Source organism: Musa acuminata, chromosome BXJ2-4 (assembly GCF_036884655.1).
Source record: "Musa acuminata AAA Group cultivar baxijiao chromosome BXJ2-4, Cavendish_Baxijiao_AAA, whole genome shotgun sequence".
Lineage (NCBI taxonomy): Eukaryota > Viridiplantae > Streptophyta > Magnoliopsida > Zingiberales > Musaceae > Musa > Musa acuminata.
The window spans coordinates 7,188,767-7,204,061 of NC_088341.1; the positions used below are offsets into that span (position 1 = coordinate 7,188,767).

The 15,295-nt window shown below is 36.2% G+C and overlaps 1 protein-coding gene across 6 annotated transcripts; it reads left to right on the forward strand.

The window, feature by feature from the left end:
• The first annotated feature begins 186 nt into the window (after positions 1-186).
• On the forward strand, positions 187-15,027 carry LOC135582830 (phosphatidylinositol/phosphatidylcholine transfer protein SFH6-like). 6 transcript variants are annotated; one of them, XM_065103408.1, is made up of 17 exons: positions 187-504; positions 1,122-1,192; positions 1,283-1,357; positions 1,463-1,778; positions 1,906-2,005; positions 2,945-3,211; positions 3,367-3,444; positions 3,520-3,621; positions 3,707-3,756; positions 3,864-3,963; positions 4,088-4,186; positions 4,278-4,388; positions 10,475-10,631; positions 11,825-11,904; positions 12,882-12,956; positions 14,488-14,545; positions 14,634-15,027. In XM_065103408.1, exons 3-16 carry the CDS (start codon positions 1,348-1,350, stop codon positions 14,500-14,502), a joined length of 1,560 nt encoding a protein of 519 aa, XP_064959480.1. In that variant the 5' UTR covers positions 187-504; positions 1,122-1,192; positions 1,283-1,347; the 3' UTR covers positions 14,503-14,545; positions 14,634-15,027. The 6 variants fall into 6 exon arrangements, with proteins under 6 accessions (XP_064959480.1, XP_064959476.1, XP_064959477.1 ...); XM_065103404.1 differs by having other exon boundaries at positions 11,825-12,204; positions 14,634-15,026; XM_065103405.1 differs by having other exon boundaries at positions 1,283-1,354; positions 11,825-12,204; positions 14,634-15,026.
• Positions 15,028-15,295: the final 268 nt, after the last annotated feature.

Consider the following 15,295-nt stretch of genomic DNA (forward strand, 5'->3'; position numbering starts at 1 on the left):
TTTAAGGGATATATATATATATATATATATATATAGTATATATGTATAAATCCTTTAAAAAGGTGTGTGTGTATATATATATATATATATATATATATATATATATATATATATATATATATATATATATATATATATATATATACATATGTATATAGCCACCCAAAATATTAAGAGAGGGAAAAAAAGAATACGTAGAGGAGGAGAAGTAGCAGTGCAGTGAAGAAAGCGTGAAAGAGAGAGGCGAGCGTCGCAGCGCTCGACTTCTCTACCTTCCTCGAATCCTCTGATTTCCATCTTCCCTATCTTCGAAGCAAAAAGAAGGACACCACAGAAGACGAAACCCATTATAAACAGCAAAACGAAGCACGGAAGAGAAGGAGACGCCGAAGAATCGATCCGAAATCTTCGTCATTCGTCGCTGTTGACGGTAACACGCAGGGTTCCTCACGCTTTCTCCCGGCGTTAGCTCCCGGATCGCGGCTTGTTGAGGGGTTGGACGAGGTAGATGCTGGATTTCGCCGTGTTGCCCTCGTTGGTTTGGTGATTTGAGCTGCGGTCTCGGTTTCGCGGAGTTGGTTCCCTTCTGTTTCCTGGTGTTCCGGTTTTGATTGCTTCGTTCGGGTTTGGGCTTTGCAGGATTGGATTTTGAAGTCCTCGCTTTTATTGGATGGGTCTCTCGAAAAGAATGTTGTTTATTTTTTTGGGAAGATTTGTTCTCGAAAATAGAGGGGTGACCAATAATCGATCTTTTTGATGACGGATTTCGTTTGGAGTGGGGAATTTTATTGATGGGATTCGATAAATGTTGAACCATCTGTTGGTTCGAGGCATAACCTCTTTTCATCAAAAGGAAACCAACTGAACCAATGCAGGTCCTGGAAGTCCTATCTTAGCAAATATTACGTTTTTTTCGTGTGTATTGCGATCTTAGATTCTATGTTTTTTTTTCCCTTTTTCTTGGATATATTATATTTAGAAGTTAGCCGCGATGGTTTTGGGGTTAGACTGTTGAGCTGAAAAGAGGACGACTCAGAAAAGACAACTTGTTTTTAGCTGTAAAGAAGATGATTCGAAGAGAAAAACTTGATGTTTAAAAATTCCTCTTTGGCCTTCATCAGTTTGCTGGAATCTCCTTCGGTTGTTGAGTTCTGTGGATCTTTGCTGCTGCATTCCGGGATCGCTCGTTCAGGTGAGTTTAGTCTCTCTTGTGTCTTTCTTCTGGATATCGAGAATGTAGATGGGTAGATGAATTTATCTGGTTTCTTATTGCTGGTGCCAGTCGCAGCTTGTCGCTTTTGACACCTGAGGTCCTGGCAAAAGTTCTTCTTGTGCCTTGGAAGAAAAATGTCAGGTAGTTGTATACTAGTATGCTTGATTCTCACAAGACCAACAAAACGAAAATGTGGCATTGATTGTTTTTTCTTTCTAACTTCCGTAATGATGCAACGCGTCATAGCAGTGTTCCATGGAGAAGGTCTTGAAGGGTCATTCAATTATGAGGAGAGAAAGGAAAGGAGATCTGAAGTGGAGAACTCTGAGGACGAGCGAAGAAGAACAAGAATCGGATCTCTCAAGAAAAAAGCGTTGAATGCTTCCACTAGATTTACCCACTCTTTAAGGAAACGAGGAAGTAGGGTAGATTTCAGGGTTCCTCCTCTTTCAATAGAGGATTTCAGGGATGCTGATGAGGAGCGAGCAGTCTATTCATTTCGGCAACAGCTCATTGCAAAGAAATTGTTGCCTAACAAACATGATGACTATCACACGTTGCTCAGGTTAGAATGAAATGGAAATTTGCTCTTATTTTGATCCAATAGCTTCGGCATTCCTGTACGAGCATTGACTTCACATTCTTATCATTGGGCTAGACGGGATTTGCTAAACTTTGTTTACTTCAATCAGATTCCTCAAGGCTAGAAAGTTCGACTTCGAGAGAGCAACCCAGATGTGGGCTGAGATGCTTCAGTGGAGAAAAGAATTTGGGACAGATACAATTATGGAGGTAAGTTCATTGTTAAATTTCATGCTGCAATCCGACACATGGAAAAGCAATACCTAGGATCAGGTCACCTGGTGTACCTTGAATAACCAGAGAAATAGATGGAGACTTTAGTTAGTTTTTGTCCTGAAGCCTTTATGGAAGACAAACATGGTACTTTAACTAGTTGTATCGGTCAATATGTGGCCAATTTTGGTTTTAACACCCTGCAGTTTGAGAAGTCAAACTTTTATAAAGATTAATCAAAACCTCAATGCTCAATATTTACTGCACTTTGAGTCTAATTGCGCTAGTTCCCTTTTGATATTGTTTCACTTACACTTCAAGCTTCCTACATTATATTATCTTTGCATTTATTATTCATCTCATAAAATTTTTTTTTTACTATTTTCCATTCACAAGTAACACTCAAACATTAGCTTTATGTTGTCTATATAATCCTAGTCATCATCCAAGTAATCAGTAGAAAGCAATTACTTTAATACCTAACTGAAATGCCGCATACCCTATCTGCCCACAAAGTAAATCAGTGTTCTAAATTTGCAGTGGATATGAAAGATATAATGTCAGACCATCTATCAAATGCCTTTTCCTATCATTGAAAATGCAATCTACCATTCAACTTGACTTAATTGCTATATTTCAATTCTTTCAATCAATTTGTTTTTCAGTAAGAATGATTATGTCAAAATCTTTGAATTATTGAATCATATGTAGCATGTCATGGATTTCAATGGTGTTCCATGTAGAATTCCATGATCTGTGTACTTCTCCATGTAATCTACGGAGGTGTTTGGCATGGGACAGACTGATTAGTTGTGAATGTCTATTGTCAGCTGTTGTCATGGTCGGATATCAAAGAATTGTTATTTTCTTTAATTCAAATACATTTTTAATGGATGGTATATGACATACCATGACGATATAATCCATTGACTGTAGGACTTTGAATTCGATGAACTGGAGGATGTTGTGCACTATTATCCCCAAGGTTACCATGGAGTTGACAAGGAGGGAAGGCCAGTCTACATCGAGAGGCTTGGGAAAGCTGAGCCAAATAAGCTTATGAACATAACTACGATAGAGCGCTATTTGAAGTACCATGTACAAGAATTTGAGAGAGCCCTGAATGAGAAATTTCCTGCATGCTCCATTGCTTCCAAAAGACATATTGGTTCATCCACTACAATATTGGATGTACAAGGCGTGGTATTTTGCTTGCTTCTGTCACATTGACACATTATGATGCACATAGAAGCACAATTTATAATTTCTTATTAACCCTGCTATATTCTGGGTTTGATATTTTTTCGCAAATTGTCAGTAGCATGCATTGAAGGTTGACATCATCATCTCAAATGCAGGGCTTGAAGAATTTCGGCAAGACAGCAAGGGACCTGTTGCTCAATATGCAGAAAATAGATGGTGATTATTACCCCGAGGTACAATTGTCTAAGATATTTCTCGTGTGGCTCTTGGTGCTCAGATTTTTTTTGAACTTTTTTTTGTTTGGACAGACACTACATCAATTGTTTATAGTTAATGCTGGCCATGGTTTTAAGCTTCTCTGGAACACTGTAAAAGGATTTCTGGATCCCAAAACTACTTCAAAGATACATGTAAGTAAGATAGCCATACAAGAAATACCATGATTTTTTGTTTCTTGATTCCCAACTATGGACGATGTCATGAAGTTTTGTGCAGGTTCTTGGAACAAAATATCAGAGTAGACTTCTGGAGGCAATAGACTCAAGGTTTGTGTGTATTCCTTTATCCGGCATACAATGTCTTATATTTTCTTCCTCTACTTTATATGGGTTCATTCCTCATCTTAGTAATATGCATTTGTCCACATCCACAGCCAACTACCAGATTTCCTTGGTGGTTCATGTGCATGCTATCATGAGGGAGGTTGTCTTAGATCTAATAAAGGACCTTGGAATGACCCAGTCATCATGAAGGTATACATCTCATGTCTAATTGGGCAAGATCTATTAAAACTTACTCAAGCTATGGTCAACTAATGGCAATGTCTTTATCAATTGAGGAAGATATAGTGATTAATGATGTCATTTTGACCTACAGCTAGTACAAGGTGTTGATGCAGCATTCCTAGGGGAGAGTGGGTATGTAATAGATGGAGAAAAAAGAGGTCACTCTTGTGCTAGACTGTACTTGTCGAAGGCAAGATTCTTAACACTCAAACCTTTTGACCTAGTTGATTACAAATGTTCTCTCCCAAATTTTCATTTTACTTTGCTTCTTTCGATGGCAGGGAAGAAGTTGTGACACATCTGCAGCTGAATCAGTATCAGATGCTGATGACCTTTATTCTCCCGAGCCGTCCATTGCCGAGTATGCTCCTCTGTCTCCAATACATAAAGAAGTAAGTTCCTAATACCTGAATACAGTTGATAAAACCCTAGGGTTTTATCTAAGAAAGTAGATAGGGATTTGATCGTTTTGAGGGGATCAACTTCTTTTTGTTTGTTCCGAGGAGATCAACCTCCAAGTTGGCCAAAGGCTTTGAATTGTATTTGATTGTTTGAGAAAAGTAACCAAAGGCATTACATATATATTGAGTTAATAATTATTAGCCAACTAATACTAGGATTTCTAACAAAAATAAAAATATTAATTCCTAATTTGCTATATCAAAGGGCTCCTAAAACTTAAAAACTCCTACCATAACTAGGAAAAACTAAATAGGAAAATAAAGATTAATATCAAATCCCTAAAATTAAGGAATCCTAACATTTCTCGCCTCTGTAAAATAGCCTTGTCCTCAAAGCTGAGCAACAACGAATTCTGGAAACTTCTCCTTCAATGTTTTGCAAGAATCCCAGGTGGCATCTTTAATTAGTAAGTTGGCCCGTTGAACAAGCACCTTAGTGATAGGATATCTATGATGCATCACAACACGTCGATCAAGTATGGCTTGAGGTAGGATTTGAACCTCAACACTAAAAGAAATATCTAGCTGGTGTTACACCACATCATCCTCACCTAATTTCTTTGTAAGGCAAGAAACATGAAAAATTGGATGTATCTTAGAGCTTGTCGGCAAGTCTAAGCGATAAGCAACTGGGCCAATACATTCCAACACCTTATAAGGCCCAAAGAATCGAGGAGATAGCTTCATAGAAGATTGAACCTTTATACAAGTTTGCTTGTAAGGCTGAAGTTAAAGAAAAACCCAATCATCCATTGCAAATTCTCGCTCACTACGATGCTTATCTGTTTGTTGCTTCATTCTAGCTTGTGAGACTGCAAGATTATCTCTTAGAAGTTAAATAATCTTATTCTTGTTAAGCAATTTCTTATCTACTTGATCAATCTTAGAAGAACCAAGCATGCATTTTGTAATCATGGGAGGAGGTTGACCATGAATCGCTTCAAAAGGAGTCATTTTAGTAGAAGAGTGATAAGTGGCACTATACCACCATTCTGCTGCCCAAGAAAGCCATTTCATCCACTCCTTTGGTTTATCACTGGTAAAATATCTGAGATAGTTTTCTAGACATCTGTTCACCACTTCAGTTTGCCCATCTGTTTGCGGGTGATAAGCAGTACTTATATTTAATTAGATACACTGCAAGCAAAAGAGCTACTTTCAAAAGGTGCTAGTAAAAACTTTATCTCGATCACTAACAATGGAACGTGGAATTCCATGCAACTTCACTATATTCTTAACAAAAGTGCGAGCAACACTTGTAGCAATATAAGGATGTCGTACAACATACAAAAATGAGCATATTTTATAAGGCGATCCACAACCACAAAGATGGTGGTTTTACCTTAAGATGGTGGAAGTCCGTCAATAAAATCCATGGATATATCGGTCCAAGCATCATCAGGAATAGGAAGAGGCTGAAGCAAACTAGGGGTAGCAATTGTCTCACCTTTGTGGCATTGGCAAACATCACGTTCTGTAACAAACTTCTTGATGGCTTTCTTCATATCCTTCTAATAAAAAAGTTGACAAATGCATTTATATGTACGAAGAAATCCAGAATGACCCGCAGTTGGTGATGAATGAAACTCCTTCAAAATTATATTCTGGCAAAAAGAATTTGGTGCCAAGACAATTTTGCTCTTGTAGCGCAAATCTATGAGATCCCAACTATAATTAGGAATAGAAGTTGGATCTTCTTTTAGCTTTTTAATAACAACTTGAATTTCAGGATGATATAACCATTCACTCCTAATAAGTTTAACTTGTTTTAAAAGGTGAGAAAAATAATCTCACAGTCAAAACCCAATAGCTTAGTGACTCATTTTTGTTGTTCTAAAGAAGAAACTTTTTGCACAAAAAAATATTTCAAGCTTTTGTGATCGGTGCGTATTTGAAACCGTCGACCAATTCAATGAGGTCTCCGTTGAGTAACTGCATGAACAATGGCCAACATCTCCTTGTCATAAACAGATAAACTTAAATGAGATGGGAAAAATGTCTTACTAGTATAAGCAATTAGACGGTCTTCTTGCATTAGTACAACTCCAATACTCGCTCCAAAAGCATCAGATTTAATCACGAATAACTAGTTAAAATATGGTAAAACGAGAACTAGCATAGTAGTTATTGCATACTTTAGAGAAATAAAAGCTTAAGTAGCTTTTTCTGTTCACTTAAATGTATTTTTCTTTAAAAGTGATGTCAAAGGAGCACTGATTTTGCCATAGTTCTTCACAAACTTTCGAGTTTCAACAGTAATTAATGAATCCCAAGAATTCTCACAGAGCCTTAATTGATTTTGGAATTGGCCAATCTTTCATTGTCTGGATTTTGGAAAGATCAATTGCAACGCCCTCTCGAGAAACAACATGGCCAAGATACTCTATCTCTGAGTATGCAAAACTGCATTTCGATTTCTTAACAAAAAGACAATGCTCATGAAGAAGGGTAAAAACAACCCGCAAATATAATAAATGACTTTCTGAAGATGGACTATATATCAAAATATCATCAAATAAAATCAGAACAAACTTACGAAGATGAACTCGAACGATATCATTCATTAGACTCTGAAAAGTAGACAACGCATTGATTAATCCAAAATGCATTACCAGAAATTCATAGTGACCATCATGCTTTCTAAAAGCGGTTTTTTGAATATCATCTTCATCCACATAAATTTGGTGATAGCCCGATCGTAAATCCAGTTTAGTGAAAACTTGTGCACCTCCCAATTGGTTAACCCAAAATGCATTACTAAAAATTCATAGTGATCATCATGCTTTCTAAAGCGGTTTTTTGAATATCATCTTCATCCACACGAATTTGGTGATAGCCCAACCGTAAATCCAGTTCAGTGAAAACTTGTGCACCTCCCAATTCGTCAAGTAACTCATCCACCATTGGAATAGGATACTTGTCTTTCACTGTAATATTATCGAGTGCTCAATAATCTACACACATATATCAAGAACCATCTTTCTTTCTTACTAATAAGATTGGAGAGGAGTATGGACTAACACTAGCCTTTATGACCCTTGCTTCAAGCATCTCTTTAACGATTTTCTTTATCTTTGTCTTTTGAAAGTGTGGATATCAATAGGACCGAACATTAGTTAGTGCACTCCCAAGCAGTAAAGAAATTTGGTGATCATGTGATCGAAGAGGTGGAAGTTCTTGTGGTTCTGCAAATATATTCATAAATTCTTCGAGTAATGAGTGAACATTTTCATCTTGTTCAGGTACTGCAGCTTCCTCATTAATGCTCCGTAATTATACCAAAAATCCATGGTGTGCCTTTCGAAGAACCATTTCCATTCTATGGCTAGTAACGGTTGTGACCCTACTACCATGCTTTCCCTTTAGGATCACTTGCTTTCCATTGATAAAAAAATTCATAATTAATTTAGAAAAATTTCAAGAGATATCGCCCAGAGTTAATAACCACTTAATTCCAAGCATAATCTCATAGTCCTCCAATGGTAGTAAGAAAAAATCTACGAACAATTCTTGACCTTGCATAACAAACTTTACTTTGGAACACTTACTATCGCAAATTAAAATTCGCCTATCAGCAACCTTTACCTCGAACGTATCATAATGTTCAATGCGATAGGTCAATCGTGCAGCAACCTTATTATCCATAAAATTGTTGGTGCTACCAATATCAATTAAAATAGTAATAGACTGATGTTTCAAAAGCCCTTCAACTTACATAGTTTAAGGATTAGAGTAGCCAACTAATGCATGAACAGTATGTGTGACAAGTTTAATAATCTCATCATTATCAGTACCTTCATGATCAGAGTCTATAGCCTTATCCTCTGGTTCCTCCTCAATTGATTCAATCATCAAAAGTTTTTCTTGCTTGTATCGATGCTCCCTACTCCACATTTCATCACAATGCCAGCACAAACCCTTTGTTATTCGTTCTTTGAGTTTCTCTTGGGTCAGTCTTCTAATATTAGGATTTCAATTAGGAATAGTTGGAGTAGTTGACCTGCTAGTCACCTGTTTATTAACACTCTTGGTTCAGTGATTTTCCGTATTAATTTTTTCTTCATGTAATCGAGCAAAAGAAATTGCAGTTGTCATAGTGCGAGGTTGGCGAGCCTTAACTTCACAACGAATGTCTGGATTAAGACCTTTAATGAATGTTACCACCCATTGTCTTTTAGATCAATCTTGAGCTTGATTTGATAGTCGTTCAAATCGACTTTGATACTTTAGCACAGTAGAAGTCTGGCAAATCTTGGCAAGCTGCTTATCAACATTCTTATATTCGGATGATCCAAAACGAACAAGAAACCATTTTTTGAACTGCTCCCATGAGAAAACTCCATGGCAGGTTTCATATCAATCATACGATTGAATAGTATCCCCATCTAGTTAAATGGAAGCTTTTTCCACTTTAGAATCTTCTTGAGTATTATGAAAGCGAAAACATTTTCTGCTCTAAAAATCCAGCTGGTCAGATCTCCATCTTCCCATCTAGGAAATTCTACTTTCATGCAAGAGTAGCCATTATCATGCTCTTGGTAACCTCTTCCTGTGAATTCAGATCGATGTTTGTTTACTTGTAGAAGTCGAACTTCCATCTTGTTGAATTTTGCTAAAACTCTCAAACAAACTCATTTTGAAATCATTGAGAGTTTCTTCTAACCTGCTCTTAATTTTTGCTTCCAATGCTTCAAATTGGGCTTTTATAGAATTGTTAGTAGTCATTGCGTATGATTGTAGATATGTAATTCCTAAGTTTTGTTTTTTATTTCGGGTCAAGGGCATGAGCACTGCTTACTTGGCGTTGAAGGTGAAGTCGCTGTTGGCGATGTGGACGTCGGGGCTTGTGGCAGCATCGGAGAGGAGATTGAGGGAACGCTGAAGAAGCACCGCAAGAACTTTAGGAACACTAAGGAAACGCCAAGGACACACCGCAATAACTTTATGAAGGCCAAGGACATGCTACTCTGATACTAGATAATAAAACCCTAGGATTTTATCTAAGAAAGTAGATAGCGATTTGATCGCTTCAAGGGGATCAATCTCTTTTTGATCGCTTCGAGACGATCAACCTCCAAGTTGGCCAAAGGCTTTGAGTTATATTTGATTGCTTAAGAAAAGTAGCCAAAGGCATTATATATAGAGAGAGTTATTAATCCTTAGCCAACTAGGCCTAGGATTTCTAACAAAAATAAAAATAACAATTCCCAATTTGCTATATCAAAGGATTCCTACCATAACTAAGAAAAACTAAATAAAAAAATAAAATTAATATCAAATCCTTAAAATTAAGGAATCCTAACAACAGTACCTCATATTATTATTTTTCAAATTTTCTTAGCTTATGTTCTTGAGTAGGGGTTATGCTTTAGTGATGCTCACAGATGTATGGTGCTAAGTATAATTATTTTAATTTTAATTGGATAGCAGAAAACAGAATATGTAGAAAGCTATATCATAACATGGTATCAATCCCATCTACAGGGCACCACATTACTTTGTAGATCATTTTCTTATAGTGTGGTATTATCATTTAATTCGTAACTAATGAAATGAATAAGCTCACAAAAAAATGATATATTCTCAGATATTGAGTGCTCGTAAGTTTTCTGGTTGCCATATCGGTTATTATCAGTATAACAAAGAGACCGGAGCTCATTGTCTGAAAATCCACAATATATCATTGAACTGTCGAGAATAATAAAAAGCCAATGAATAATTAAAAAAAAACCTATGAATCCGACCACTAAGTTCCACATCTAATTGCAAAATAAATGAAAAATGTCTGGCCTACATCAATAGTATACTGTCTATGCTTATTACAAAAATTTCTTTACTTATGCTTTAGTTCTATCTGCCGGTTTGGATCATTCCATTGTCAGAACTTTCATAATTCCTTTGTGATGATGTATCTTGATGGTTGAAAGTTGTTAATAACAACAATCGAACTGTAAAGTGCAAGTAAACCCTTACTAGAAAAACTTTCTGCAACTCATTCTACATCATCAAATTGGCAGGTCGGAGCAGCAGATTTTACACCGCATGATGACCATTTTGTAATGGTTGATAAAGATGTTGATATTGGCAGAAGAGGATCCAGGTTTTCTGTTAGGACAACCGAAGAACTAAAAGATCCTGACCTTGCCTCCTCAACTGCAGCATTGCATTCGCTTGGTATGACATTTAATATATTCAACTGCAGCATTACAGGCCTCTTAATTGATGAGTCTTTCTGGTTGTGGTACTTGTCATGAAAAGGGAATCATGTGTACTGCTGGTGAAATCCTGATGAGCTGTTGTGCTTTTAGGGCAATCTTCTTCTAATCACCTGGATATGCTCTTGTTGATAAATCAGAAATTCTTGGCACTTATACATGGCATTTATCATGATCTGTGTTTTGTGAGCTTTGTAGTCTGGTAGAACTACAGACATATCACTATGCAAATAAGAGCACAAAAGACAGAATAGTTCAATGGTTGATTAACTTGTCACTGGTAATAGACAGGACAATGATGACTTTGATGTGATACATCTTAAGAACCAGAACCATGGTTTCAACTCTTCTGCATTGTTTTGCTAAACTTTATTGGAATCCTTTTGTACTTCAATAAGTTGCAATTTTGTTTTGCTACATCCAAGGGCAATTTCTTTTACTTTTGAACTCCATGGTGAATTAAGCTAGCGTTATTTCTCTTTATTCGCTTATATATGTTTGAACTTCGAACTGTTAAAGACAACATCAAAAGTTTGCTACCTTAGTCTTCTTTTTAGCTTTTGTCCACTTGGATCAAATACACAGTGGTTGTGGCCATTTCTTCAGTCTCATATAAATTAATTTCTCATTCTTCAATTCCCAATGCAAATTCTCCTTGAATAATAGAATTATCCAGTTAGTTGCTCCATAATTTCTTCATTTGCCATTTCAATTTTCAATCCATGCAGGCTGTAGCCTAAGTGCTCGTTGTTGAAAATTTGAAGGTTAAAATTACAGGAAAAAATGGTTTATCTCTGTATTAGGTTCTCCTGATAAGGAAAGAGTAGTTTACCATGGTGACACTAAGAAGAGCAAAGATCTCTCTGTGACGGTTCCATTTTGGTCATGCTGCAGACTCTGTTGGCATTCAAGCTACCAAAAAAAGGAAAAGTTGGCTGTTTTTTAATATGGTTGTTTTCCCCTCAAACTACAATTTCAGGAGCATTGCCTTATATTGAAGAAATAAATGTGCTACTTGTTTGCCAAGGATTTAGTGATAACTTGCACCAAAATGTGTATCAGATGTTTCTTTTATGATCAAGATAGTCCTATTTGTTTGTGCTTTGTAATATTTTATAATGGTCAAAATTTGTTTCACCTTGATGGTTTCAGGTTACCCTGTTGCTGATAGGCACAGTAACATCGGAAAAGATGCAGGAGAAGGAAAGTTGCGTTCTTTTGCAAGAGCATTGGTATCGTTCCTTGTAAAAATGCTATCCTTCTTGCGTATCTTACGGTCTAGACAAGATAGGAGGTTAGAGAATGTTCATCCATCAGATGCATTGGACTTGACATACAATAATAATTCAACTATGGAAACCATCAATGAAAACTGCATCACTTCTTACGTGGAACGTCTTCAAAAGCTTGAGTTGATCATGAATGAGCTTAGCAACAAGCCTGCAGAGATTCCTCAAGAAAAAGAACACATGATCCTGGATTCAATAGACAGGATAAAGTGTGTAGAGTATGATCTTCACAAGACAAATAAAGTAAGTCTTCTCTCATGTCAGATGATGACCACAGATAATACTATATGGTAATTCCATCAGAATGTTTTGGTTATGTGAGATAACCACATATGTTTTCTGGTGATTCAATCGGATATAGTTTGGTTTTGCACATTACTCTAAGCATTTTGGATGAGTGCTTGTAATTTTCTGAAAATCTTGATTCATGAAGTTCACTAGATGCTTTCAATGCTATAGTGCAAGTACTAGGCCGGTCAAAAGCACATAATCTATCTGCTGTTAAAACATTATGTCAAGTCACAGATGGCATAATCAATCAGGCCTGGGAGAGTGACCTTCATTTCTATAAAATCTTTATTAGGTTTGGGTTGTTAAAAGTTAAAACTGATTTGTTTCCCTCATCAAACAATACTTTTTATGCCTTTCTTTGTTATCTTTTTGTATATTGTCCTGTTGTTAATCTTTAAATACGTAAATGCTGTTTTAGTTTTAGAGAAAAATCAGCTATGGCTGCTAACAGACTTTGATCAACCCAGCAACATTTTTTTTTCTAGTCAATATATGTCTGGATCACATGCAGGCATTGCCTGCTCTACCACGCAATATCTAAACTTTCTGTTTCCTTATGCTTGTATTTCCAAATGAACTTGATTTCTTGTGTCTTTTACACTTTGTTTTAATATCATTTTCATCATCAGGTACTGCAAGCGGCTGTGATGAAGCAAACAGAGATCGAAGCAACCTTGGAAGCCCTAAAAGACTCCAATATTAGGGTAAGCTAAAAGCAGACTAGAGGAAATAATTCATATGAAGTTTGTGCTAAAAATACTTTATGCAGTTGGCAAAATTCCTAACTTTTTGTTAATACCTCAAATCCATTTTTCTTTAGAAAAACTTAGATGATTTTAATTTTTTTTTCAAAAAGTGAATCTCATTATTGCTTCTGGTGAGTTTGCATGGCTTCTTTCTGCTAAATGCTTCAGCTTTAATATGTAGATCTAATTTCCTTTTTTCATTTTAGTGAAAACAGCTTACAAGACATCAAATTTGGAGTTTCTTAGATATGTAGTACGGTTCAAATTATTCAACTGTCAATTTAATTTTCTAGTTTTGTTTAGATCATCTTGCCCGAATTCTTCTTTTATTTCTTGAGAGTACTTTGAGCGTATGAATGCTGGTCTTGTTGGTAAAGCAAACTATTGGTAAGATAAGTACACACAATGAATCATTATGCTTGGATCTCACAAGTCAAGCATCTTAATATATTTTTGGATTTCTCAGAAACTTGACATCCTGTTCGTCTGTCAAGTTAAAATTGCTGGAGTCTCCTTGCTTCCAAGTTCCAATATACTTGCATCGATATTTGACAGTTTTTGTTATCATTAATTCATTATTTTAGTGAAATTAAGATGAGCAGTGGAGATATTTAAAACATTTTATCAGAAAGTACTAAAAGATAAAATCAAGGGCATATTAGATTTGTTAGTCTAAGAGATATTTCTTATGAAGAAGGGGCGAGATGGTTAAAACAGCAAGTGTATTTGGTGTTCTGTGTGAAATCTGAACAGTGCTGTTCCTTGTGTAGAATTCTGATGATACGTAATGGATCATGTGCTATATATAAGATTGACATATTCAAGAAATGACTGCAATTGGGATAAGAAGAATGGGACAGATAAGTGACACTGTAAGAAGAGAAACAAGAGAAATGATTTCTTTCATGAAGTTGGAAGTCATGCCAATTCTGGTAAGATCAGAGAAGTTGTAAGATGTTAAATTGGTATTGAATGAAGAGCTACAACTGCGTTGATACCCGAAAAGGAAGAATCCACAAGCTTGGAAGGAGACTATTTGATCATATGGTGGGACTGTGGGACAGAACATGATGATCCTGCAGTGACCTGATGTGTTGTGGTTATGACTAGGATTCATCCGGCAAGCTCCATATTTGAGAATACAGATATTCTCTTTTGATTTTTCATTATTACAATCTTAGCTACTTGGTCAAACTTTATTCTTAGTCATTTTTATAATAGAGAAATATCCTTGATTGAAACTGATCGATTTCTGTGGAGTAAGATATGCATTACCTTTATAAGTTGTCATTCAACTTTGCTCTTTGGTATAGGCATAATACTCTATTTACTACAACAGGATTTCAATATCCATCACTTTGAATACTTTGTCAGTCTGTGTGTTTTGCAGTTAAAATTTTGTTACTAGTGAAATTGCAGTTCTGGTATTGGCTATTTGGCAGAAAACTAAAACTAATCCTAACGAGCTTGACTTTCTATTTCTTTGCAGGGGAAATTTTGTTGATATCTGAAGAAGAATAGCTGTACATCGATGAAACATTTATAAGGTCTGCAGCAAAGAGAATGCTTTCTACCATTCTTCACGTTTTCTTTTCTTTTACTTTGACTAAACTGCATGCGAATTGTTATGAGCAGATTGTTTATGGCATCAAATCAGGGGAAGAGGGTGTAGAAAGAGGAAAGGGAAAAGGAAGCATATCACAAATAACATATATTCTGAAAAAATTTTGGGTTTCATATTGTCTCTTTCCACCTGTTATTACTATGTATAAATTTAGACGCAATGCGAGAATATTATGCCTCTTCTTTTACACTTGAAGGGGGACCCATTGGTTCCTTCAAATTCTGGCCTACTTCAATACGATTTCTTCGTTGAGGAGCATTGGAAACAAAAATATGATGTTTGGTTTTCAAAATTAGATTTTATCTGTAACACATGTCGAATCCAACATTAGAAGGCAGGCTCTCTGTTGTTCTCGGCATAGTTGGAAGTTGGAACAAACATCTTGTACAAGTCTGTCATACACATTGTTGTTTATGATCCATATCCAACCTTTATATCTTGATCAAAAAAATCAGCTTATGCTGTGCACAGATGCTTTGCTATTGATGAAATCTAGCATAGTTGAGAAAGAGTTGCTGATAATTTGTTCAGTGCTGTAAGAATCTGCGACAAAGACCGATCTCTCACCCGTTCCGGGTTTACTGGCTTTGTGTAAACTCTCATAATCTTTGCATGTAAGCAAATCATGCCCTCTTATTGTCAGTGACAGGAAAGCTAATATTTGTGTTGAAGA

Excerpts from the sequence above, each read along its gene's own strand:
- LOC135582830 (XM_065103404.1), top strand. Across the intron at positions 1,779-1,905 it reads GACTATCACACGTTGCTCAG|ATTCCTCAAGGCTAGAAAGT; the intron begins GTTAGAATGAAA and ends TACTTCAATCAG. Across the intron at positions 3,622-3,706 it reads AAACTACTTCAAAGATACAT|GTTCTTGGAACAAAATATCA; the intron begins GTAAGTAAGATA and ends AGTTTTGTGCAG.